The sequence below is a fragment of the Centropristis striata genome, chromosome 23 (genome assembly GCF_030273125.1).
Source record: "Centropristis striata isolate RG_2023a ecotype Rhode Island chromosome 23, C.striata_1.0, whole genome shotgun sequence".
NCBI classification, from domain to species: domain Eukaryota; kingdom Metazoa; phylum Chordata; class Actinopteri; order Perciformes; family Serranidae; genus Centropristis; species Centropristis striata.
The window spans coordinates 10,068,624-10,094,704 of record NC_081539.1 but is presented as its reverse complement, the minus strand read 5'-3'; the positions used below and the strand labels follow the sequence as shown (position 1 = coordinate 10,094,704).

The following is a 26,081-nucleotide window of genomic DNA, read 5'->3' as shown; positions in this document are numbered from 1 at the left end:
TACACTGACTATGTAGGAGTATATCATACAACCCCACTTCAAAAAATCTGAACTTTCCCTTTAAGCTTTCCAAATAAACTTGATTTGTACATAAAAAGACAAACATTGGTTCCAAATATCGAAAACACACCTTTCCAGAAAAGCTGGTCGCTCTGGCAACGGGGCGGGAGTGGAGCTCGGGGAGCTGTCAATCAGCGAGGAGAGGCCACGCCCCTCACGAAAGGCGAGAGGATCCAGTAAGGAACTGGATGAGTAGTTGGAACCACGAGCTGTGAGGCGGGGAATGGATATGGCTTGAGCCTGGGAGGAGGAGGAGGTGGAGGAGTTGTTGGCGGTCAGAAGAGGACCCAGGAGTCCGGACGCCCGGCGCGGGGAGACGGAGAGGGGAGGAGGAGGCAGGGCCATGGGGTAGGAGGACAGCGGCGGCACCAGTGGGAGAGGAGAGGAGGAGCGGGAGCCGGGCTGTGAGAAGGCGTGGTCTCTGGGCGGGATCTGAGGGGGCGTGTCCTCCTCGCCCCCGAGAGAGATGGAGCTGGAGCGCGCCTGCGGGTGGGGGGTACGGGTGGAGAGGTTGCGCTTAGAAGGGCGCAGCGGGGGGACGGGGCTGCGAGGAGGCAACACCGGCCGGTCCTCGAAGCTGCAGGAGAAGGAGGAGGTGGAGGTGGGGGAGGGAGGAGGGAGGCAGATCTGACGGTGGGGGCCCAACGGAGCCAGGGGCATCGGGAGGGGGGAGGAGGGCAGGGAGCGGCCGGTGGCCATCGGAACCTGCAGCTTCACCATCACCTGCACACACAAAGACGGACCTCTCATTACATGGTGCAGATATTGAGCAAGTTAGAGGAGCCAAATTGCTGGTCATTACTATAGATGAAACATTATCTTGGTCTATACATATAAAGAATATGGTTAGTAAAATGAGTAAAAGTATTTCAATCATTAGAAAATGTGCATGTTTTTAACTGACACAACAATCAAGCTTGTTATTCAATCATTAGTCTTGTCCCACCTTGACTACTGCCCTGCAATATGGTCTAGAACTTGCTAAACTCCAGCTCGCTCAGAATAGAGCTGCACTACTGACACTTCACTGTTCTATTAGGAATAATGTAAATGCTATGCATGATAAACTCTCCTGGATGAAAGTAGAGGAGAGATTGGCTTGCAGTCTTATTTTGTATTTGAATAATACATGATACCAGACAGGCCTTAAGCTGTCATTTCAGACTACCTAGACCTAGGACAAATGCACTGAAAAGAACTGTATTGTACAGAGCTATTGTATACTGGAATGGACTTCCGTACTGCTTCATTCTTAAGTGTAAGAAATCAGGATTTAGAAGGGAATTGAAAAAAGCTGTTTTGAGTAAAGAAATTCGGTTAAATTCAGTTGACTGATATCTGTAAAGCTGCAGTGCCTTATTTTGTATTTTTTTGTTTAAACTTGTACAGAGACAGCTCTTAATGAACTGATTTCTGAATGTGTCTGTGTATATGTGTGAGTATGTGTGTGTCGGTGCTTGTACTATGTATGTATATACTTGTACTGTGTATGCATGATGCATGTGAATGTTACTGTTATGTGTCTTGCCTTTTAGGGACCCCAGGAAGAATGGGGATCCAATAAACAATAAACAAAAGCATGTGTCTGTTTGTGTCCAACATCACAGATAAATCAGATACACCACGTGTTGGTTACCTCTCTCTGCAGCTCCTGGAAGAGGTCGGCTGACTGCGACTCGCTCCTGCCAGCCATAGCGGAGCCGGGCATGGCGGCGGCCTCTTCGGTGAATCCCTTATTAATGGAGCGAACCTCCTGGTCCTCCGATTGGTCCTCGAGCTCTGTAGCAACCTCGTCGTAAGCTGGCTGAGGGAGAGGCCAGTCCAGGATGGACGGAGTGTCCTGAGGATGAGAGTGCATGATAATATCAATTATATCAATATCAACAGCAAAATAATTGACTCAAAATGTGTTTCTTTTACCCTTTTTACTGCTTTCTATGTTTTAGTTTTGACACATTTCTGGTTATTATTGTGTTAAAAGCTGCTGTGAATTGTATAATTTTATGGTGAAGATGACAGGGAGATTAGAAACTGCTGCTGGAATCCAAGAGTGACGGACATTAGAGACGCTGAGAAAAGTAATACATAGTCAAGTCAATAGTTAAGTACTTGCCATTCTCAAGCCCCCTGAAGGTGCACCCATTGTGCTGCCAGTGGACGGGCCCCCCTGGACTATTATTACTATTATTATTATTATTATTATAGTAATTGTTATTAGTAGTAGCATTGGTTGTCTTAACTCTTGTTCTCCTTCCTGTATCCCTCCTCTTATTCTATTATGGTCAATTCTGGCTCCTAAAACCAAGATGGGTTAAAACTAACTAAAGACTTTAAAACAGGAGTCAACAAACCAATGGCAATGACAATAAAGTTGTAATATTTTTGCTTTCTACAAGTCCTTGAACATTTCTGCATTGATCATTTTACTGATGCATAATTTTATTCTTCATTTTTCATGCCTGTGCACTATTTGCTCCTGCTTTGCATGTTTCAATAAGTGCCCTATAAATGCAGCACCATCGTCTTATTTAGTGCATATTATTACGAACATTACTATTCATAATTTCATGCCTTTGCATGTTTTGTATTGTATCTATATTTATTATATCTTAATTAGTCCCTAACAATGAATATTCCCTTCTTTTATTATTGCTCTGCATAATGATGCATTTAAAAATAGAAATGATAAAAAAAAACATTCATTAAGCAATATTTGTTAATGTGCAATATCCCTTAAATAAATCAATAAATAAAAACAATTTGAATCACATTGATAAATTGCCTCCTCCTTGTTTTACTTCCCTAAATGTGCCTTTCCATCATCATTGCATGAGTAGCTTTTACTCTAAAAGTTACAGCAAAGTATTTTAACTTTCAGCTACTTTCCCTCTGTGACAGTACCTTCAGTGTGTCCTCGTCCGGCTGCCACGCCTCAGTGAGCGGCGAGGGCGTGGTCGAGCTGAAGCTGTCGTCGGTGAAGTCGATGAGCGACACCTCGCTCTTGGCTGAGCGCACGCCGGACCCCTCCCACGGTCGGAGCTTCAGCCCCAGGGACACCCCCAGCCTCTTCAGCCCGGACGAAGCGCTGGTGTCGTCATCGTCGTCGTAGTCGTCCATCACTGAGTCGTAGAACGGCTCTGGACAGAAACGTGCAAAACACCAGTCAGGAAACAGCATCTGTCTATAAAAGCAAGAAGCGTGTGTGTGTGTGTGTGTGTGTGTGTGTGTGTGTGTGTGTGTGTGTGGCTGTGTGTCTAGCTCTTCAGGTTATTTGCAGTGGCTCCCTGTGGCTGTGACAACAAAATTATATGAAATGAAAGGGTTATTTCTTTACATTTTAATGTTCATTTATCATTGGTGTAGGCCCACAGGAATTTGTATTCTTCAGTTGTAAAAATGTGTTGCTTATATACACATTATATAGACATTAAAAAAATGTTTTCAACTAAAATGTCAACTACATGTTGACTAAAATGTCTAGCATAGCTTATGAAAGTCTATGGCCAGGCGCCTTAAACTCTACATTTTGCCAACTTCACCTAGTTTTGAGTTGCTGTATTCTGACAAAATCATATTAAGAAATGCTCATTATGACCTATTAGTAATGCTGGTAGGCTAGTTTAGACTTAGTAGGCTGTTTTATCTTCATTGTAAGGCTGAAAATAAAGTTTGTGGCTCGATTCTGACATGTTTTCTCTTTTTTTGGCCAACAATGGCTCTTTTGATAGTAAAGGTTGCCGCCCCCTGGTCTAGGGCATATCTCACTGATCGTTAGTCAGACTGACCTAAGATTTCGTATGTGGCTTGAAGCCTAAGAATTTTTAATTCATTTTTTAAGATATCATTATTTACATAGGACGTGTTGCGGCATTGCACTGTTTCCGATCGGACGTCTTTTAGGGGAGGGGGGGGGGGGGGGGGGGGGCACACTTACTCTTCAGCAGGACGGCAGGTTGGGGCGGACGAGGAGGAGGCTGCTCTGAAAAAGAGAGTTTTAGGCATTTAGTTTACATTCACAAAGAAGAATTAGCTCAGTCTTCTGCATGATCACCACTGTGAGCTACTAAAAGAGAAGCATATCTACAAACACTGTAAAAAAGCAATATGTTGAGTAAATATTCAGATCCTTTACTTAAGTAAAAGTACTAACACCACACTGTGCAAATACTCCACTACAAGTAAAAGTCCTCCAAACCTTAGTTTAATAAAACATGCAAGTATCTATCAGTAAATCTTGCTTAAAGTAAAATAAAAGTATTCTGCAGTATTTGTTCCCTGTCAGTGTTTTACCACTTTATCTGATGCTTTTGGATGAAATATGCTGCATTAATGTGCATGTTGCATTTTACTGTAATTTTCTAAAGGCACACTATGCAGGAATTGTCACTTAAAGCTTGTAAACACAACATTCAAACTTTGAGCTTTGTCCACTTGGTGTTATGCTTTGCAATATTTGTTTTTTTTTCACGCTTTGTTTGTTATTTTTCTTAGCTTCACATCCAAAAGCTGACTCACAGAAACGTCCCAAACACAGCAAAATACATGCTTTGTTTTGACGGAAAATCCTGCATAGTATACCTTTAATTTTACCTTCTTTATAAACTGTTCAATGGATCATATTCTACAAGAATATATGTTAGTAGCATCTCAGTCCTGTGAGAACCACATATCTCTAAAAAGCCAACTTTTCCTCAATACTGCAACTTCCTGTCCCTTGTTTTGGTATCAACCAGGCCTTTATTCACCGCTGACAACTGTTACAGAACACTGCAGCCGGACTATTATGAAAACACAAAATAAGGGAACATATGACGCCCGTACCACCTCTACACTGACTCCACGTTCGCTATCAAATTCCTTACAAGCTTCTTCTGCCTGTGTTTAAAGCCTTCCATGGTCTCACTCTGAGCTTTATTACAGAATTTCTCTCCTCATACAGAACAGTACAGCTAATCCCCCCTCTGATCTATACATCAAGGGCTGTTAACCATTCTGTGATCACGTTGTAAACTTTTTGCAGCAGCTGGGATAGTCTTCCTGAAATATATGAGCTGCAGAATCTTTTGATTTAAAACATGTCTTAAGATGCACTTTTACTGCCGTCCCTATGCCTGCAGAGATTCTGGCAAGCATGTCTTCTAATAAACTATTTGCTGAATTATGTTGTTGTAAAACACTTTGGCACACACATGGTTTGTTTCTTAATGCACTCTATAAATACATTGGACGTTAACCTTTTCGTGAACTCAAACAGCTGTTCAACCATGCATTTTTGAGCTGATTCAAGTTACTACAAAAGCAAAAGAACTGACCATCAACACACATATCCCCACTGTGATTAACGGTGAATCCGTGGAAATCGTGGAGTCCATCAAATACCTCGGACTCATCCTGAACAAATTAAACTGAACTTTGATCATCACACCACAGACACACACAAACGCTGCCAACAAAGAATCTCTGCCATCCGCAAACTCAAAGCACTCTCTGTAGCCCCCCGACTTATGTTATTACTTTACAAAAATCATAGATCAACCTGTCATCCTCTACTGTTCAACCTGCTTCTTTAACATGTTAACTGCCTCAAACAGGAACGCACTAGCACGCATTGCACATCACGCCTCCAAAATCATTGGTCTCCCTACCCCCAACCTCTCTGACCTCAACGACACAGCCATCACATGCAGAGCTTTTAGCATAGCACAAGACCCCAGTCACCCCCTCAACCCATCATTTGTGCTGTTATGATCTGGCCGCAGATACAGGACCCTGGCCTGTAAATGTGCTCGCCACAGCAGAAGTTTTGTACCTTCTGCTGTATCAGCTTTAAACAAAGCACCCGGTAACCACCGGAGGGGGTGCTATGCTATGCTGGAGGGTTAAATGTGATAAATGTGGAGGATTAAGTGTATATTTCTGTTGTGCTGTGGTGTCTTTATGTATCCTGTGTCTATGTGTGTATATGTTGGAAGTACATGTACAGGCTGCACTGCAAAAAAAGAAAAGTTGGGTGAACTCAAAATTTCAAGGCAGCAAACTTTGATAAAATTTTAAGTTGGACAATTAATCTAAATATTTTAAGTATTGTTTTTGAGTTTGCTCAACTCTGAATTTCTCTGGCACAATTGTAACGGCGCTATGAATGTCAGCTAATGTTGTGACCACAATTTTGAGTTACCATTGATACGCTAATGGCTGCTCTTGTAGCTGTAACAAGCAGCGCGGCTAGCATCAGTTAGCTGCCAGCATCAGTTAGCCGCTAGCGTTCACTAATGACCAAATTTCACAACAAAGAAATAAGAGTTAGCAGAACTATTGTCCCTTGTTGTGAACCCCAACTTAAAGATATAAGTAACAACAACTCACAAACTTGTTTTTGAGCAGACAACTGGCTTCCTTTGTTGTGTTAACTTACATTATTGCCCTAAATGTCAGTCATTTATATTATCTATCTATCTATTCCAGATCTGCATAAGCAAACGAGACCATCAGCAAGAATATCGACTATTTCTATGTAGTTGTTGTTAATGCATGCCATGCTGAAACCAGGTTCAGATTCCAACAAAATCAGACAAAATTATATGAGTTGTAAATGCTCCCCTGGCCAACAGCAGAGCTTCACCCTGCTGTTCTGCCCACTTCCTTAGAGCCAACACAGCTGAAAGGACCACAGTGTTTTGCTGGCCCCGCTGGAGAGAAGGGAGGCACGGGAGAACCAGAACCAGCACTGAGCGGGCAGACTGTCAGGCCGTGCTTTAGTAAAATTAGAGGTTTTCTAAAGGGAGTCTGGTGCTCATGAAAACACGCTCGCTTTTGTCCACAAACGATGCCAAACTACATACAACAAATATAATTTGAAAAGCTCCTTGTAGCTGTTTTAAGAAGCAGGAAGATAAGAAACACTTCATCCCTTTTTTAAAAAAAAATTGGAAATGCATGGTTTTCACTGAACAGGAAGGGAAAAATTGTAATCTGTAATGTAACTAAAGCTGTCAAACAAATGTAGTGGAGTTAAAAGTATCATATTTACATCTGAGATGTAGTATAATATGCGGGCGCAATGATATGCAGCCCACTGCTCCTTGCATGGTGTGTTCACTTGTGTATAAAAACAATGGGTTAAATACAGAGGTTGAATTTCCCCATTGTGGGATTAATAAAGTAATTAATCTATCTAATCTATCTAAAGTAGAAGTATACAGCTGCATTAAATTGAATTATTCAACTAAAGCACCTCAAATTTGTACTTAAGTACAGCCCCTGAATAACTGTACTTAGTTATATTCCAATACGAATTTATGTGTTTAAGTGTTTGTATGAATTTACTTTTGGAACGGTTGGGGAGTTTGGTCGGCCTCGCGGTGCCCGGCTCCATCCCGAGGACGTCAGGAGGGTCCATGGGGTTCCCCAGGTACAGACTGAAAGGGAGCAGACAGAGAAATCAGATTTAATAGAACAACGATAAAGAAACAGGGCAAGACCAAGAAACAACTGAACTGATTCTTCCCTTACAACCTGTCCCTGAGGCTTTTTCTGCTCACACAACAGTTGTGAGTTGCTCTCTAGATTTGCACGTGTTCTAAGAAAAGCTTAACAAGTGCATCATCTGTTGGTGAACTGACGCACTGCTGCTCTCCAGTGGAGAGTTATAGAACAAGCAGAGATACAAAAAGCAACTGGTAGTAAAGCACTTAGTGATTACAGTTTATACTTTATGATAAAATAATCTTATTTTGTGGGTCAAGATAAGTCTGAACGTGTCAAAAGATGATGAAAAGAAATAAAAAAGTAACAATTTATTACTTTTCCACAACATTTTGTTTAATTAATTACTTTTTTGCCCTTTTCTTGTAAAATATTATATATTTTCAGTTCTTGGAGTTTATTAAAATCGCTCAAATGAAAGAATCTGAGAACCAGAATGAAAATGTGTAAAGTAGCACAAATTTTAACATCTGTTATAATGGTCATACATGTTTAGTATACAGCTCAGGTAACCAGGTTCCTGTTCCATAAGACAGGGATATTTCACATTGATGTGACTCATTTTCAGTTGATTCGGTTCCATGAAGCAAATTTAACTAGTGTTCAGCGTGACTTGCCATAGTGACTGACCTTTAAAGTGTAAAATAAGTGTAAATTTCCTTGATGGAACAGGATCAACTGAAAATGAATCAAACAACTGAAATAGGACCCCAGGAGTCCTGCTTAATGCATTTTTATCCTTTGTCCAGTGCCCTGCATATTGATATATATATACATACATATAGATGACCATTCTTTAAAGTCTGACTGTGAAGAAAGCAGGGAAGGTTGTTGTTGGTGTTTGATATAAATCAAACTGCTCTGACGTGGGTTAAGTGCAGGTCAACCTGTCTTTGCTGTGATTCACCCAAAGGGGAAAACTGTGAGACGCCACAAAGTCATAAGCAGATTTAAGCAGATATGACGTAAACTACCACAAAGACAAGAAAAGCAGCTACAACAGAGACTAGGAATCTACTGATAACTGGGTGAAGGCTATTCTCTGGGAGTTTTCTTGCAAAATTTGCATTATTTGAGCTATTTTTACAATTCCACACCGGGGAATATGATGTAAGATGACACAGACAAAGATGTAGACTACCCCTCAGCAACGTGTCCCACATAAAAACACTCTTTGTCCCACATTCGTTTGTTTGGTTCGGTCACCCTATGAATAGACACTGCCTCTTTTCCACAGTTAGTAGTGCTTTTAGTTGCGTAAGAGAGGTCTGTATTTTTAATTTCTTCTCAATAAAAAATGTTCAACTCGTGTTTTTCCTTACCAGTGTTAAACCCTAGAATAAAATCTTCTATTTACTGTTTTATTCCACACTGTGTGAGTGAACTAGAGTGAATCTGTGAGTGTTATTCACCTGTCTATGCGGTCTGCATGTCCCCAGCTCCTGTGAGGGTCCGTGTCTCCGTGTCCAGTGTGGATGAAGGAGTGTTTGAGCGGCCGGCTGATGTCCTGTGCGGACAGACCGGCGACTGCCGTCACCACGTGACGGGGAAACTGACCGACACGCAGCGTCCCCCTGTTCTGACCTCGCCACCAGTAGTGCTCTGCCCTGCAAACACAAAATATGGACATGTGTCTACAGGTACATCTCAATACATTAGAATATGATGGAAAAGTCAATTTCCAGTATTCATTCATTCATTCATTCATTCATTCATTCATTACCATTAACCACTTAGTTCAAGTCAAATAGCCCCAACCAAGTATTGAGTGCATATAGATGGACATACTTCAGAGGTCAACATTTCCATATTAAACATACTTTTTAAAATGTGTCTTTTGTAATATTACAATTTTTTGAGACACTGAATTTTAGGTTTTCGTTAAATGTAAGCCATAATCATTATAATTAGAAGAAATTAAATAAATGAAGACATGAAATGTTTCATTCTGTGTGTAATCCATCTATATAATGTGTTATTTCCACTTTTTGAATTGAATTACTGACATAAATAAACATTTCTATGATATTCTAATTTATTGAGATGCACCTGTATAACGTTAACGATCAATCAATTAATCGATATGTTTTTATACGTACTCCAGTATGTATAAAAACGTGCATACATGTGCAAAATAAAATATATATATATACAGTACTATGCAAAAGCCTGTTTTGATAACAGACACTTTTATTTTGAAAGGACGAAAAGAGACTTCCTGTTGATCGTAAAACTAAATCAAGTGAGATTATCCTGTAAAGACAACGTCAGGGAGTTCAATGTTTTATGTTTTAGCCCCTGAAGAGGCATGAGGTTAGTTTTCACAGTAATATTCATATTTAAGTGTGTTTTGTGTTTAAATAAGTTTTGGATCAAATCAAACTCAGTAATTCATGCTAGCAAGGTTTGATACAGTAAGCTAGTTTTGCTCAAATTAATACTCTATTTCTGTGTGTTTTATAATTGTTATTGTAATTTTCGGTTTGTAAACTGTAGCTTTATCCAACGATCCGATCATCCATGAATTATTCTCAGCCCTAGTGAAGATAATAAATAAACTACTGAGTGCTCCTCATTTTCAGCATAATTTAACTATTATGAGAATTTCCTGTGTGCAACAAACTCTCTCTGTCACATGGATTCACTTGTATGAATGTATGAATGACGGCAAATCCAGCAATAATAATTGTTAACATGTGGGTTTTCATTTGGGCAGCCACACACACACACACACACACACATAGAAGACAAAATACTTCTTTTATGAGCCACTAACAGGACAGTAATTACAGTAAATTTCCCAATGCAAGGAATTTAATGTCAACAAAAGATGCATTTGTAGTCTTGTAGGAAAGAGCTCAAGTCAAGTACGCATTGACTTCCAAAACCAGTAATTTTGTTAAAATCCTGCTTTGCGTGAGATAATTAGATAACATTCTTGTAGTGTAGCTGTGTGTGTTGGAGAACAAACTGACCTTCCCTCTATGATGGTGATGACGTCGTTCATTTTAATCTGAAGTTTGTCTTCCTCCTCAAAGTCCTGCAGAGCTTTCATATCAGTCGGCATGGTCTGCAGAACACACACACACAAAGAGAGTTTGAGATGATTTATTACAGTCATCAGCAGGATCATAAGAGGCAAACACTTAATTTAATTTGGTATAATGTTGATTTATTTCTCCGCTTTATTGTCCTTTGTTGGTCCAGTTAATCACTTTGGCGACAAACCTTTTGGAGCTATGACAATAACACAATTAGTGGTAAATATGATTATGAAATATGACATCTCTTTGATGTAAAAGACTTAGATATTCATTTCCATGAGTTAGAAAATAAATTAAATTTCCTATTTGAAATCTCCACAACCTAATTCTGTGCAAGGTTATTATATTTAACTTGAACTTAAAAGAAAAAAAAAAAGAATAAAAAAAATGAGAAAACTAACTGAACAAATTGATAACTTAAAGTAATTAAAATTAAATTAAAATTTACTTGAAAATTATTTTTCTTATCTTTTATAGTATTTGTCAGTTTGTACAAATGTAAGACAAATTTCAAATAATGAAAAAAAAATTAAAAGTTTTATTTTGATACTTTAAGTACTTTTTGGCTTACACTTACTTTTACTTGACAAACATTTTGAATGCAAACTTTTACTTGTAACAGAATATTTTCAGTGTATTATTGCTACTTTTACTTAAATAAAAAATCTGAATATTTCTGCAGAGCTGCTTCAGTATCGAGAAGAATTTCACTCTAAACTGAGCTTGCAGCTATAACCACATTTCTGACGATAACCTCCGTACTGTCCCTCTCTTGGTTTACATCTTCTATTACTGCAAAGGGCTCATGAATCTTATTTTGTCTAAAACCGCCGTGCTACCTCGAGCAGGAAGTCTCTGAGTGCGATGAAGGTGGGTCTGTCCTCGGGTTTGGGGCTCCAGCACTGCAGCATGACGTTGTAAATATCCTGAGGACAGTCGTCTGGTTTGCACAGCCTCTCGGCCTCCACGTCCACCTTGTGGAGGATCTGCAGGCAGACACAGAAATACCGGAATGCTGAAAAAACAGAACGCTGAAGTATCATTTCATCTGGTAGATTTTGTCAATAGTGGGTGTCTGCTACTATTTTGTAGGTTAAAGGGAAACTTTAGTGTTCTGAAATCTCATGAGGTGACTTGTTGCTGGAAGACAACGGTGGAAACTGGTGAGTGAGAGAGTTGGACTGAGGGAAGGGTTTGTTGTATTGCTACAGAAAGCTAGCGTAGTGTTTTCTGAAAAGGTTTTCAGTGTCATGGCTGAATGTGTAAAATAGGCTTTTCCTTGACTGAGACGTGGTTAGAAACAGTAAAAAACAGGCAAGGTTAAGTGAAAGGTAAAGAAAAAGCTTGTATTTCTCTGTAGTCTCCACTTCTTAATGGTGTCACACAACTAAATTAACAATCTCAGCCTTTCAGTGGCAATATAAATAAGAAAAAAAGACACATTTTGAACCCATTAATCACTTAGACACAAAACATGGCAGAACAGAGTCAAAAAACTTTCAGATTTTGCAGAAAACTTGCAATGCAAATAAAGTTTTTTTTATCCAAAACATGAATTTCTTCCTCCCTGAACTTTTATGACAAACTACAGTAAAAAAAAATATATTATTTTTATTATTATTATTACCAAACACAAGACTGTGTCTGTATGCAGTAAAAGCAATGTGATACTTTACTGATCACTGTGAGGAAATTTTTGAAAAACTTGCATTGCATCATTGAGCAATAGTTTTTTTCTGGACTTGATATATTTTTGTTTACATACAAGACTTTTTGTGCTTTTTGTCCCAAGCAGCCATTCCAGCTGTTTATATGTTATATTAATAATAAAATAATATAATACATAATGGTGATCTCAGTGCAATGTTTTGTGAACAGAGCCTGAAAGTCTATTTTATTTCTTTTGGTTATAGTTTATTTATTTATATTTTATTTATCTAGGATGTTTTCATATTTCTTTTCCACATTTCAATTCCAATGTTTAATATTCTCAAGATTTAAGCACCTGTGTGTGTGTGTGTGTGTGTGTGAATATGCATGCACCTGGCTCCCGTTAAGGCCCACCCAGGGCTCCTGTCCGTGGGTGAACATCTCCCACAGCGTGACCCCAAACATCCAGGTGTCAGACGCGTGAGAGAAAGAACGAGACTTCAGAGACTCCGGAGCACACCTGGAGAGAGACAAGGACGGAGACGGGGACACAGAGAGACAATGTCGGACAGAGGAAATGTCAGAGAGGAAGAAAAAGTGTAGAGAGCATCACCAGAACTGTTTGAATCAATGACAAGGACACTTTTCTCACCAGGGGAAAGGGATTTTGTGGCCCTCCTCCATGATGTATTGGTCGGTGTGTGTCGGCAGCGCCCTCATCAGGCCGAAGTCTCCGATCTTCACTATTTCATTGGTGGACAGCAGAACGTTCCGGGCGGCCAGGTCCCTGTGGAGGAAACGTCTCTGCTCCAGGTAGGCCATGCCGCACGCCACCTAATCACCAAGAACCAGAAAGAGACAGTGGTGGAATGTAACGAAATGCATCTATTAAAGTACTGTACGTAATAGGGCTGGGCGATATAGACCAAAACTCACATCCCGGTATTTTTTGGCCGAATGGCGATATATGATATAAATTGGTATTTTGAACAAAACGTGCAAAGTTTTAACTCAACGCCACAAGTAATCATCATCATCCTGTTTTATTTTAAGAGACTATCAAATTCAAAACCTTCCACCTTTTGAAGCAATTTGCTTGCAGCATATTTTTTCCATGTTTTCCGCTTTTTATCTGCAATCCGAAATCCGAAATCCCTCCAAAATTACAGAACCATTGGAGTTTTTTTTCTTAGGAACTAGCTCTTGCTCTTTATCAACCGGCACCATGTCTGCCACGTTTTTTTGAAAAGTTTGTTGTGTTGCTTCGTTGTGCTGGGAGAAGCCTACGTACAGATGCAAGCGGAAGGGTTGAGCCAAATAGGATGAGCAGCAGAGGATGCTTTGTGCATATCGGGCACAGAGAGGAGCAAATGGCCGTAACAAATAGTGGTCATTAGTTAAGGCAACATCAAAAGTATTGTCTCAAATACACATCTCTTTCTAAAATATATCGGTATAACTTGTAATACCGATATATCGCCCAGCCCTAGCAGGTAAGTGAATATTTGAGGGACTTATACTTAAAGCTGGGGTAGACAGTTTTCTGAAATGCTTTGCTGATATTGACGTGTCTTATTGACTCTGTTTTGATAAATTTGTTTTTTTGCATTGTTTTGCAGTGCTGGCTGTTGTTGCCAATGCTAGAATAGCAACATTTTCGGCAGAATTGTATGCCATTGAATCAGGTTTCCAGGTACAGAATTCTAGTTTCCTCTAAGACCACTAGCATTACAATATACAGAAAGGTTATTATATCAAGAATTGCTTAAAAAACAAAACAAAACAAAACAAACCTGCAACCCCAGCTTCAAGTAAAAGATTTGAATACTTCTTCCACCACTGGAAAGTGAAGGAGTCACAGATTTTCAAATCCCCAAAAAATACAACTAAAGTATACAATCATTTTGTACTTTAGTAAGAATAAATTTGGTGCTGTTTTATTGGTTTGTCTTCAACAGTTTTCAGAGTGAATAAATGATGTTTTAAATTCATTTTCTGCTGCATTACTTACAATAAGAATGCATAGAAATGCATGACAGTATCTTACATGAATTATACACATCCACAATAAGAAAAGCAACAGTAGGCATACATCTATGTAAATTGCACCAAATAGTGCATGAAAATATGGGTTTATAAAATGGAGAAGATCAGATTGGAATTATTCATGTCATGCTGGGAAAGATGGGCAATTATGTAACACCACATAAGCCAGACTTCTTTTTTTTACACACCCATTATGAGATGGTAAAGAAAAGATCACTTCCCACATTTTATGATTTATACTTTTCACTATTTCTGTTATACATAAAGGCTTATGTCTGTTTAAGCTTTTGAAATGAATGTTAATAGATAGTGTCTGCTGTTAAATGCCAATCAAAAGAAAAATAAATTGAGGGTTTATCACTTCAAGTTCCTCTCATGTCTTTTCTTTTTTTAGAGTGAACTGACCTGCACAGCGTAGTTACACAGAGAGGAGATGAGGATGTGACCCTGACGCTTTCTCAGACGATCCAACAGGGAACCCAGAGGGGCCAGCTCAGCCACCTGCACACAAACACACAATATGTGAATGAAACATTATTATTTACATATCTGGTTTGTGCATTGGGTATCTACTTTGCATGAACATGTTTGAGAATGAGTATGTGTGAGTTTTACCATCTTCATGGGCTGCGTGAGGACGATGCCGTAGAGCCGGATGAGGTTCTGGTGGCTCAGTGAATGCATGGCGTTCACCTCTCTGATGAAATCGTCCAGACCGTCTGAGTCCAACACGCCGGCCTTCAGACACTTCACGGCCACCGACAGCTGGAGAGGCAGAGAGGAGAGAGCGAGACGATAAACGATGGTGGCCGTTTTTTGACAGCAACCTCTCATCCAAGCACCACATAACCCAAGTCACCAAAACTGCCTTCTTCCACCTAAGAAACATTGCCTGTCTCCGTCCATCATCCATCCCTGCTGCAGAAACACTGATCCACATCTTTTGTCCAGACTGGATTACTGCAGCTGCATCTTGTATGGCATACCCTCCAAACTACTCAATAAACTCCAGCACATTCACAACTCTGCCGCTCACCTACTCACTTACTACAGTTGAGATTTATTGGGAATTTTTTATCCAATCTCTCAAAAGCCAAAGAGCGAAAGTGAATAATGCAATTATTTTAACATAATTTATGTAATAAACATGTGTTTAAAATTCAAAATATTATAATATTAAGGAACTTATTCTAAGCGGTTTCAAGCATTAATTAAAGCATTGCTAGGGGTTCTATATACTCTTCCCTCTTTTTTAAAGTATCCCATCATTCAAAAAATGCATTGTAGAAATTTGACAGGCCAAAAATGGGTATGTTGCCTGAGGGCAACAACGTACCATAGAGGGCTAACAGCGTGTTTTGTGTTTTGTGTTTTGCTCTCTGTGTCTCTGTGTCTCACCACTCTGCTGTTGGGTCCGGTCCACTCTCCTCTCCTCACCACCCCGAACGTGCCGTCTCCCAGCCGCTCGAACAGCTGCAGCTCCGACTCTCTGATTAGGCAGGTGAGCGAGGCTCCCGGCTCGCTATTGGCCGGAGCCGCGCCGGACGACGCCCCCTGAGGGAGCGGCTGCTGGGGGTCGGCGTCGGGTCGTTTGACTGGAAACACCTACGAGCCCAGAAGCAGAGAGTGTTGTACTCATAAAGATTTAGTTTTATTTGATTTGATTTATGAGCTGCAGCTCTTTAACTCGCTCTGTATGTTGGTTGGTTGATCTTTGGTGGCCAGTTTTCCCCCTAAAAGACTGAAATTATCAGTCAAAAGACTGAAATTATCAGTGTTTGTGAGGTTGTGTGTGTATGAATGCTGGACACGTGGATGCATGTGTGTTAGTGGTCACTAATAATGCAAATTTGTGCTTATTTATGAATCTATTAAATAACAGAAACATTAAGAAAACAATTATTTCCAAACAGGTGTGTGTAAAGATGCCAAAATGTACGAATAAAGGCACATAAAGTCGGTTTGTTCTTGTTTTGTTTTGTTTTTTCTCTTTTGTGTCAAGCTGGAGTTGTATGTTTTGCTGGACTCTGGACTAATATTTTCCCTCTATTATTGTCATTATTATATATTTTTTTCCAATTTTATTACAGCAGGATGTGATGTAAGAAGTGTTCCATGCCATGAATCTAGAAGTTGTTCTACTGCTGTTGATTGTAACTGTGTGCTTAAAAATATTAATAAGAAAAAAATAAAAAATAAATAAAAAGAAGGAGAAGTATTATATCACATAAAGGGGGAAGGCTAGTTTATTGTCTGAGCCTGTTCCTGGTAAAGCTGCTCGCTGATTCTTTACTTATTAATATTTAAAACACTGCATTCTCACTTTATGTAACTCTGAATAATACATTAAATACTGTTTTACATATTAACCCTCTGGACCCCGAGCAGTTTCAGGGCATTGTCTGCTGCTGTGACCTCGTTTTTTACTGCAATATTTCAATAAATCAAATATATATAAGTACTGCAGCAAAATCATTGCTCAAGAGAGAACTCAGAAATGCCGAGTCATTCATGGCTCCACAGTGGTACTGCAGAGTGCAGAATTTAAATGTTAAATGAGTCATGTAGAATAAATTGTTTTCCATGAAATGTCACTATTTTAAGCTAAGATTTGGTTATTTTTTTCTGATGTAAGCATTCACCATACAGGATTCATTCAAATACCCTTTAAAACTGAAAAATCTGATGATATTTTCTGTTTTTGCAGTTTCTGGCTATGATAAAAGGTGTCATTTTGGTGATAAAAAAAAAATGAAAACATGCTTTTAAAATCTGCTGGCATGTTGTGGAGTTCAGAGGGTTAATATATTTCAGGGAACATTGCAGTGTTGCATCACCTCAATTGTTCGTCAATTGTTCCATTAAGGATCATTAAAAAACACTTTCAAACCACAACTACAATATAAACCAGAAACATGAGCTTCACATACCTCCATGTGTTTTGCTTCAATAAAATATATATTCTCAATATATAAGATCAATTTTATGGTAAAAATATAGGTCATGTTACTTTTTTGCACACCTTGGAAATCGGTTTTCTAATGGTAGAATTTGGTTAAAAAATGTTGAGAAATTGGCGAAAATAACTGCAACTTATCTCATTTAGCATTCAATCTTTTGTTTAGATGGTGTTGAGAAGTTGGTGAAACAGTCAGAGAATAAATGTTACCAAAAACACAAGTGTGTGCATGCAGTCCAAAATAATGTGAAAAACTTGCATGCAAGTGAAAGATAAAGAAAAAGCTTGTTTTTCCCTGGAGCCTCCTTTTCATAATGTTGTCACACACTTAAATGAACAATGTCAGCCTTTCAGTGGTAATATAAAAAAGTAAGAGACCGATTTTTACGAAGATTTTGAGCCCATTAATCACTTAGATACAAAAATAGTCGAAAAACTTTCAGATTTTGCAGAAAATTTGCAATGCAATAACAGATCTTTTTAATCCTCTAATAAGTCCTCCCTGAACATTGACTGACAAACTACAGTAAATAAAAGACGTGTGTGTGTGTGTGTGTGTGTGTGTGTGTGTGTGTGTGTACCTTGCTCATCCAGGACTTGCGTTTACAAAGGGCTCTCCTCCTCTTGACTGCCTCCCAAAGCCTCCTCTGACCTGAAGCGACACAATCACAGACACTGAAAACATTTTCAAATAACCTTGAATGTTTTTTTTTGTGTATTTATTTTTATTATTTTCATAACAGAAAAATATATACAAATTAAAAATAGTTGATGGTGCTACACATAACCGTACAGGTTTTTTTTAATGAGTTTTTGACATGAGACAAACAGGACATAGGTATAAAATAAATGACACAGACAAGGAATAGCACTAATTCAGTTTTTAGACATTAAATCATGAAAAGGTTGCCAGATTTTAAAAAAGATATCCTCTTTAGCAGATATGATGTACCTGATTTTCTCCAAGTGTAATACATTTCCCAGCTCTCTCAGCCACATTTCAAATGTAGGAGCCCTTTTAGATTTCCAAGACTGTAAATTAGCTTTCTGGCTAACAATGTTGCAACTACTTTTCACACCATCTGGATTGGCCACTCCGAACAACACGGTCAATGGGTCAGGGTTACATGGATGATTAAGGGCCTTAGTGAAGAACTCAAACAAAGAGCCCCAGAATGGTTGTAGCTTATGACATGACAAGAATTAATAGGATAGTGTTCCCTCTTCACCTTCACTTTAACACCTAACACATTGGGGTGACACATCCGGGAATATTTTCTGCAATGTGGAGGAAGAATGGTGTAGTCTATGTACTACCTTGAATTGTATCAAATCCCAATAAAAATAAAAAATATCAATATGTCTGCATTGATTGAGCTACCATGTATATTCTTGATACAATTCTCCCATATCTCATCTGAAATTTCCCTATCCAATTCTCTCCCCCAAGCCTCTTTAAATGTGTCCGACAATGTGTTACCTTGAATGTATTTTTCTGAAAAAATGTCCATGCACTAGACATTCTTTCAAGCATGTGTCATGTGGAGAAATAATAAAAAAGAAGTAATATCGGGACGTACCCGGGCGCCCCATGCCGATCTTCTCCAGGTCTTCATTCTTGACGTAGTCGAAGTGCGAGAGTCGCGTGACGTTGAGCTCGTCGCGGATCCGCAGGAAGTACTGCTGCAGCTGCACATCTGTCAGCAGCTCCAGCAGCCACTCTGTCCCCTCCTCACACTGCATCTGCACACACACATTCATCTCTCGTATTAATATAGGATGCATTTATTGACCATTTGACGCTGGTGCCTATGAGATTCTAACTCTATGTCGTAAAAGCATGTGTTTAAATTGTTCAGTTATAGATTGTGATGTTAATGGACAAACTTTTTTGATGGAAGATGTGTGATAGAATACCATTGAAAAGAGATATTATACAATTTGAATTCGTTTTTGGAAAGTCTTGCTTAGCCACCATCGATAGATATATTTTCCTCTGTTGTTGTTACTAGTATTAATACTTTTGTACCTTTGAACTTTTTATTTTATAATTACCTATTCCTTAATTTAATCTATTTAGTGTAGCTTTTTTATGTATTAATTCTGTATCCTTTTTTGTTATTATCCTATTTTATCTACTTATTTTGACTCCTTTTTATTTATTTGTATTATTAATATATATATTTTTATTTATTTATTCTGCACTAATTTTTTTTGTGTTTTTTTATTATGATGTCACTTATTACAAGTCCTATGTCATGTTTAAAAATGTTTACGTTTGTAAAATGATTAAAATGCAAAAAAATTTTTTTTTTTTAAAAATAGACACACTTTAATGTGCGGTGGAAATGCAGAAGCTTCTCTCAACTACAAAATGAATATCAACAACATGATTACCTGCTATAACCATAAACTAAACATTTTTTGTTTAAAACACAAGCAAATAATAATATTACCGACTTTTATTACTGTAAATTTATTATCTGTTGGTTTTGGACTGTTGGTTGGACAAAACAAGCAATTTTAAGACTTCATTAAAAAAAAAAAAAGTATTTAGTTTATTTAGGTTTTTATCATTTTTTCTTTATTGTCTCACTGTCAATGTCTGTCTTTTATCGACTAAACCAGCCGTAGTAAACTCTGAGGAGCTGCAACATTATTTACAGGATAAAAAATGCAAGAAAATAATTCAAAATAAGTTAAAAAACATTAACATGTTACTGTGTTTTATGTTCAAATTCCTGTAATTGTTGCTTTTTTTTTAACTTAATGAGAATAAACAGGATTACTTTTGCCTGATAACTGCATGTTAGCCTGAATTAGTTAAAGGTATAATGTGTAATTTCTAAAAAAAAACCAACTAGATCTATATTTGATTGAGTCCTGAACTTAAATTATCCAAAATGTGTTTTAATCAAAGGAGTGGTCCATTGCATTAATCACATGTCATAAATTGACCTTTAAACCAATTTGTTAGCAAAAATGTTAGCGGCAACTCGTCTCGTGGCCCCTCCAGGACGTCATGTGTCCATCAAACAGTGCTGCAGAAACACTGATTTTTAACATTAAACTGACATATACAATGTTTTTCGCTGGTTTTAATTAGCAGGTCCGTTAGTTTTGGAGAGGAGGAAACCTCTGTGGATAATTCTGCTCCCTGTCAAAAAAAACCTGAACGATGAACACAGAGGAAATCCTAAATGGAAGAAGCTTACTGCAGCAACAATAATGGTGGTGAAGACAACAACTCCCATGATTCAATGCTACATCACAACATCACCAAACCTTTTGTTATAGTTTTGATTGAGAGAATCGGAAGAAAATGACATATTGTGCATTCAAGCCACATTTAAAGAACGCTACCGCTGGACTAAACGGGTAATTTAAACGGAAATCAAATGGACTGTAATGTGTAGCTGCAGCCCTGCAATCACAATCAATACAATCCAAAACACACACACACACCCACTCTTTATCTCACAATCACACTGGAATAGGAATCGCTGCACATCCACCCACAACTTCACATTTTACCATTTGTCCCCCGACACTCTCTGTGATCCTGCTGCTTCTCTCCTCTTCGTCCCCCTCCTCCCCCTCCTCCTCTCCTCGGGTGAAGGGGAGTCGCTGGTACATGTAGCTCTCCCCCATGCTGGAGCCGCTCCTCTCGTCCTTTCGCCTTCTCCCTCTCTCTTTCTCTCTCTCTCTCTCGGCTCTTCCTTTTTCTGTCTAGCTGCTATTCAGAGGAGGCGTTAGCTGTGCCGCCGTGCTCCGAGTCTAGTTTGCTAATCTCCTCTCGGCTCCATGACCTTCTCTTCTCAATCGATAGGCGCATGCACACGCACGTTCACAAACGCACCGGGAGGCATTTGACGCCGCTCTCTCCAGCCGTATCACCTAGAAGCTATCTATAAACCCTCTCCGTCTTCCCTCCCACTGGGTCTTTCTCTCCCTGCTGACTCACGGTTTCCTGCAGCATCGGACACCTCCATACTTCCCTCTCTCTCTCCATCTCCTCTTCCTCGCTCTAGCTCTCCATCACCCTCTGCCTCAGCAGCCGAGCCCACTGTCTGATGATAAATAATTCAGCAGCTCTAACGAGAGGATGAGAGGGAGGGAGACAGGGAGAGAGAGAGAGGGAGAGGGAGAAGATGTAGATACAAATAGGTGGACAGATGGATGGGAAAATGGATGAATGGTCATGCCAAAGAGGAATAATAGGGAGACAGTTCCCAGCATGCAGTTTTTTGGAGATGCAGACATGCAGATGGTGCAGCAGCTACGCTTGACAGCAATCCAAACAAGCATAACTGTTCTTAAAAACAGCAAGTATTATGTGCTGAATTTGAAAAAAAAAAAACAGCTTTGGAAGCTTTGAGTTGATTTCAGGACCATTTTTGAATTATTAATTAAATAATACTCAGACAGGAGGCACCATAAAGGCAGAAACAGAAGCGTGAATTTGCAAAATTTGGGAGCATACACGTGCATGTATCTATGCATTTATGCATTAACACCAACACACACAGTCCTCACAAACACTTAACCTCCATGTCACCTCTGCTGAGACTGTAGACGTGTTTCCATCAACGAATTTTGATGCACAGTTTGAAGATTCGCATTAGAGTAGCTTGATGGAAACACAAAAATTTGATAAAACTTTCAAACATAAACATAAAAGTTTTTATGGTCGCTTGAGGTTGTTTTTGTCTTTTTTAGAAAAAAAGTTAATGTGCTAAACGGGAAATGGAAACACTTCTTCTGACAGAGAGAACATTTAACTCTCATGACTGATCAGCTGTTTCCTCAGACGTAAAAGAACAATTATAAGTCGCCCAATTGAATCTAATTCCTGAAGACATACAGTATTTTCTCTCATGGGTGGCCAAAGTTGTCCGATTAGCAACCTCTTTTTGTTTTTGGTTTCTCTCTTGCTCAATATCTTCTTCTACTGTTTACTGTCGGATTAGCCAACGGCAACACTGCCATCTTCTGACCAAAGAATGTTACTGCAGCTTTGTTTATTTGCTCTAAACCACAAATTCACATTTAGACATTTCAAAATTTCGTCTTGATTCGCCTTTAATGGAAACATGTTTGAAAGTGTCTAAACCAGCGGTTCCCAAACTTTTTTAGCCGCGCACCCCCTTCTATGTCCCAACTGGGTTGACACACCCCCAATCCCCCACACCTTCAAAAAACCAAAATGCAATAAGCTTTTTTATAGCCATATTAAAGGCGGCACGTTTAATCATGTTCAATGACCAGAACACATATAATTAAATAATCACCATCACAACAATGCGGTCTCGCATTTAAATTAATCTGAACACAGTTTCAATATAATGCAACAAAGTTATGCGCAAGCTTCCACTTTTAAGAGCAAAGAGGACGATGACAGGCTCAGGATCAGAGGCAGAAAGCACATAATTTGGGAAAATGTTATAATATTTTGAGCCGCGTTGAACAAAAATTGCAGCAAGTTTAAATGAGCGTGGAGCTAAACAACCCCGTCATCATAACACAGGTTGGAAGAAGATAACTTCTTCTGCGCTTCATTTTAAGATGAAGTGCATTTTGAATAGCCTGCATTTATTTATTAATTAATATTACAGTTTTTGATTTTACATTTTACAAAGGAAATGTTTATTTACACTTCTTTATTGTGTGTTTGGAAAAAATGTAATTGTGTAATTATCAGACCGCCATTACATTTTTCATCTCGCGCACACTTTGGGAATCCCTGCTCTAAACAAACAATAAATGAGTTATTAATCCAATACCAACATACTTGACTCTCATGCCATAATTCAGCCTGTGGCTTTTATGCTTCAAGGTATGACGGTATGAAAAAACAGATATCACCCAAGCCTACTGGTCGCTGTTAAAAAAAATAAGCACTCTCTAGCATGGATGTATTATAGAAATGGATACAATGATGCCGCTCAGCCTTGCAGCAATATTTCCCAGTGGCTATTTTCGGTATTGCAGCTAAAAATCCCCCTGCGGTCCAAAAAGCATTTCCCCCACAAACCACAATAGTAAAAGACACTAGGAGTGTGCCATATTGTATCGTTCACGATAATACCGGTACATTTTTTTTATGGTTAAAAAAAAATGCATATCATGATATTGGCAACATTCCTACTTCTTGATGTAGTGGTTAAAGTTGTTTTAATCACAAAAAGCTACTTTCTCCCTGTCGCTAAACACATGCAGCTTTCAAAATAAGAGCACAGTGTGTTAACAGAATCCACCACAGAACTTACAAGAAGACTGTCAAAATAAGATGACTTAAATAAAACATAAAAGAACCTTTATTCTCCTGTACAAAATGTCATTAAAATATGCCCCCGAAACCCCTAAATGGTTATTTTTATTATTTTCTCATACTCTAGAGTCAAGAGTAAATTATTTTGTATTTGGCAACTGTTGAGGTTTGCACTTCACACTACATTTTAGATTTTTATTTATTTATACAGACTTAAAAAAAATCATATTTTCTATATATTTTTAAGTATTTGGTAATATCGTCAAGAATATCGTCATCGCAAAAATAGCCTGAAATATCGTGATATTCATTTAGGGCCATATCGCCCACCCCTAAAAGACGCATCTGTAAAACTGCCACAAAAGAAGCGTTTTGACTCCACTTATTTTTGATCCATGGAGGTTTTAGGTTTTAAAACTTCCCTTTGCCCTTTCACAGACAGATTACAACATAAATATAGTTCTTGTAAGGATGTTTGGTGAAAGCTTATCCACTGCTTGCACTGAGCTTTTGACATATGCACATGAAAATCCAATCTGACTGATCCTGTGAGCTTTTATCTCACTGTCTTACTGTAAGAACAAATATAAATGTGATTCTGGTGAAAATTCATGACGTGAGATATTCAATTGTAGCTTCTGCTGAGCATTTTAAAATAGATTAAATGTATCAAACACATTAACACACATTAAGTGTCTCGGAGTATGATTTGGAGTTTCTGGGTGATCCTTTTGCAGCTGTGCCTGGCTCTTTATACATAAAATAAATACTGTGGAGTTGAAATATTTGAAGCAGATGTTCACTGATAGTGGGCTAACAGACTTCAATAATAAAGTAATTTTGATTTGATTTTGATTTGATTGATTTTTTTCAATTCCCAATGGAGGACAAATGATGCCAAATTAAAAAAAAATTAAAAAAATAACTTGATGAATAGATTAAGAGAAAAAAGAAAAAAATACAGAATTAACAAAATTTGGGGAAATAATACAGAAAAAAAAACTTACTTTAATAAATACACAAAAAATTAATAAATACATTTTAAAAAATAAATAAATACATTTTAAAAAATAAATAAATACATAAACAAAGACTTTAATGTAGAGTATGGACGCTGCCAAAAAAAATAAAATAAAATAAGAGTAATAAGTAAGTAGTAAAAAGTTATAGAAAAAATAAAGAAAAATACATTAAAAAAAAGATTTGGGGAAATAAATAGGGGGAAATGCAAAGGAAAAAAAATAAATGTAAACATTTTAAATAAAGAAAAATATGTGCAAAAAAGTACATAAATAGATTTAAAAATAAATTAAAACTATTTAAATAGTTATGGTAAATAAGGTAAATAAATAAGCTAACTAAAACAGAAATATTATAAATCAAATTTTATTTATGGAGTCCTAAATTGACTTGTTTTTTATTTTGGCAGCTTCTGTCCACCATACACTGCTCTGTTTCTGTATCACCACTGGGTTTTCTGACACTCAGTCAGTTTAATCTGAGTATGTCACTTGAATGCCTTTTAGCTCTAAAATAAGGAAAGACTAGAAGGAGGTGGTTAACGAGGTTAGAACAAAAAAATAAGACGAAATAAGAAGGAAATAAACAATGGCGAGACCGAGATACTGAGCCTTCACCATCATGAACATCTGATGGCAGAGACAGTGTTAACTGGTGCGTGCAGTAAACGCCTGAACATTTCATATGCATGTTCATGTGTGTGTGCATCTGTGGCCTAAATGAGCACAAAATCAGAGGTTTCATCTCTCTGCCTGCACGAGTTTTTATCGAGGCCGACGCTCTATATATAGGAAAGCTAAATTTAGCTTCCATTCACAGGCGCGGGGAGTGGAGTGGTTCGAACAGAGCCGTTTTACTGTCATCGCTTTCATCTCAGCGTCTGATGATTTATTCTGCGTCTGCATTCTTGGTAACTCATTTAAGGAAACAGCAGTTTTTTTCAGAGCAGCTTTCCTGTAATTTGGTCCATTTACAGTCGAATGAGAGGATAAAAGCAGAGAATAACGTGGAGAGGGAACAGCAGTTTGGCAACTTTGTTATTGTGTTAAGTCAACATGATGCCTGGAAGTGGATAAGCATTAAAATGTCCTCTATAGGAATAAATGACTCTGTACCACTGTGCTAAAAATATTTATTTAAGTGCACTTGTTGTTAACAAAGCTAGAGAATCAATTTTATTTATTGTTTTAGTTGTGTGAAATTTATTTTTTCCCCTTTTTTTATTTTTTATATATTATATATTTTGAATTACATATCCTTTATTTACTTTATTTTCATATATATATTTAAATTATTATCTCTTTCATTTTTATGAGGTTTAATGTCTCAACATTCTTAATAAATAAAAGTTAATTGCTGTTTTAAAGTATATATGTGGATTATCATACTATTATAACTTTTCATTCACATAAAAAGGTCTTAAAATAACAATAATATACAAAATGTAGTTATTGTGACAGGCCTAGTGACGTTACTGTCAGATTAGTTGTTAACTGTCAATGGCAGTTCAAACCCAGCAGTTGTGGAACTATTTGTGTTGGTGCAG

At 38.1% G+C, this 26,081-nt stretch overlaps 1 protein-coding gene across 1 annotated transcript in view; it reads right to left on the bottom strand.

The window, feature by feature from the left end:
• Positions 1-21,411, bottom strand: part of tnk2a (tyrosine kinase, non-receptor, 2a) — a 30,653-nt gene extending 9,242 nt beyond the window's left edge. Inside the window, exons 1-16 of the mRNA XM_059327140.1 lie at positions 20,779-21,411; positions 18,825-18,987; positions 17,826-17,896; positions 15,684-15,890; positions 14,901-15,050; positions 14,691-14,786; positions 12,892-13,073; positions 12,633-12,759; positions 11,429-11,575; positions 10,521-10,615; positions 8,958-9,152; positions 7,387-7,478; positions 3,995-4,039; positions 2,962-3,197; positions 1,697-1,900; positions 131-783 (exon numbers count right to left, since the gene is read on the bottom strand). Of these exons, the coding sequence (XP_059183123.1) occupies positions 131-783; positions 1,697-1,900; positions 2,962-3,197; positions 3,995-4,039; positions 7,387-7,478; positions 8,958-9,152; positions 10,521-10,615; positions 11,429-11,575; positions 12,633-12,759; positions 12,892-13,073; positions 14,691-14,786; positions 14,901-15,050; positions 15,684-15,890; positions 17,826-17,896; positions 18,825-18,987; positions 20,779-20,895 (2,780 nt within the window). The 5' untranslated portion in view covers positions 20,896-21,411. The remainder of the gene's footprint in view (positions 1-130; positions 784-1,696; positions 1,901-2,961; positions 3,198-3,994; positions 4,040-7,386; positions 7,479-8,957; positions 9,153-10,520; positions 10,616-11,428; positions 11,576-12,632; positions 12,760-12,891; positions 13,074-14,690; positions 14,787-14,900; positions 15,051-15,683; positions 15,891-17,825; positions 17,897-18,824; positions 18,988-20,778) is intronic.
• Between the last annotated feature and the right edge of the window lie 4,670 nt (positions 21,412-26,081).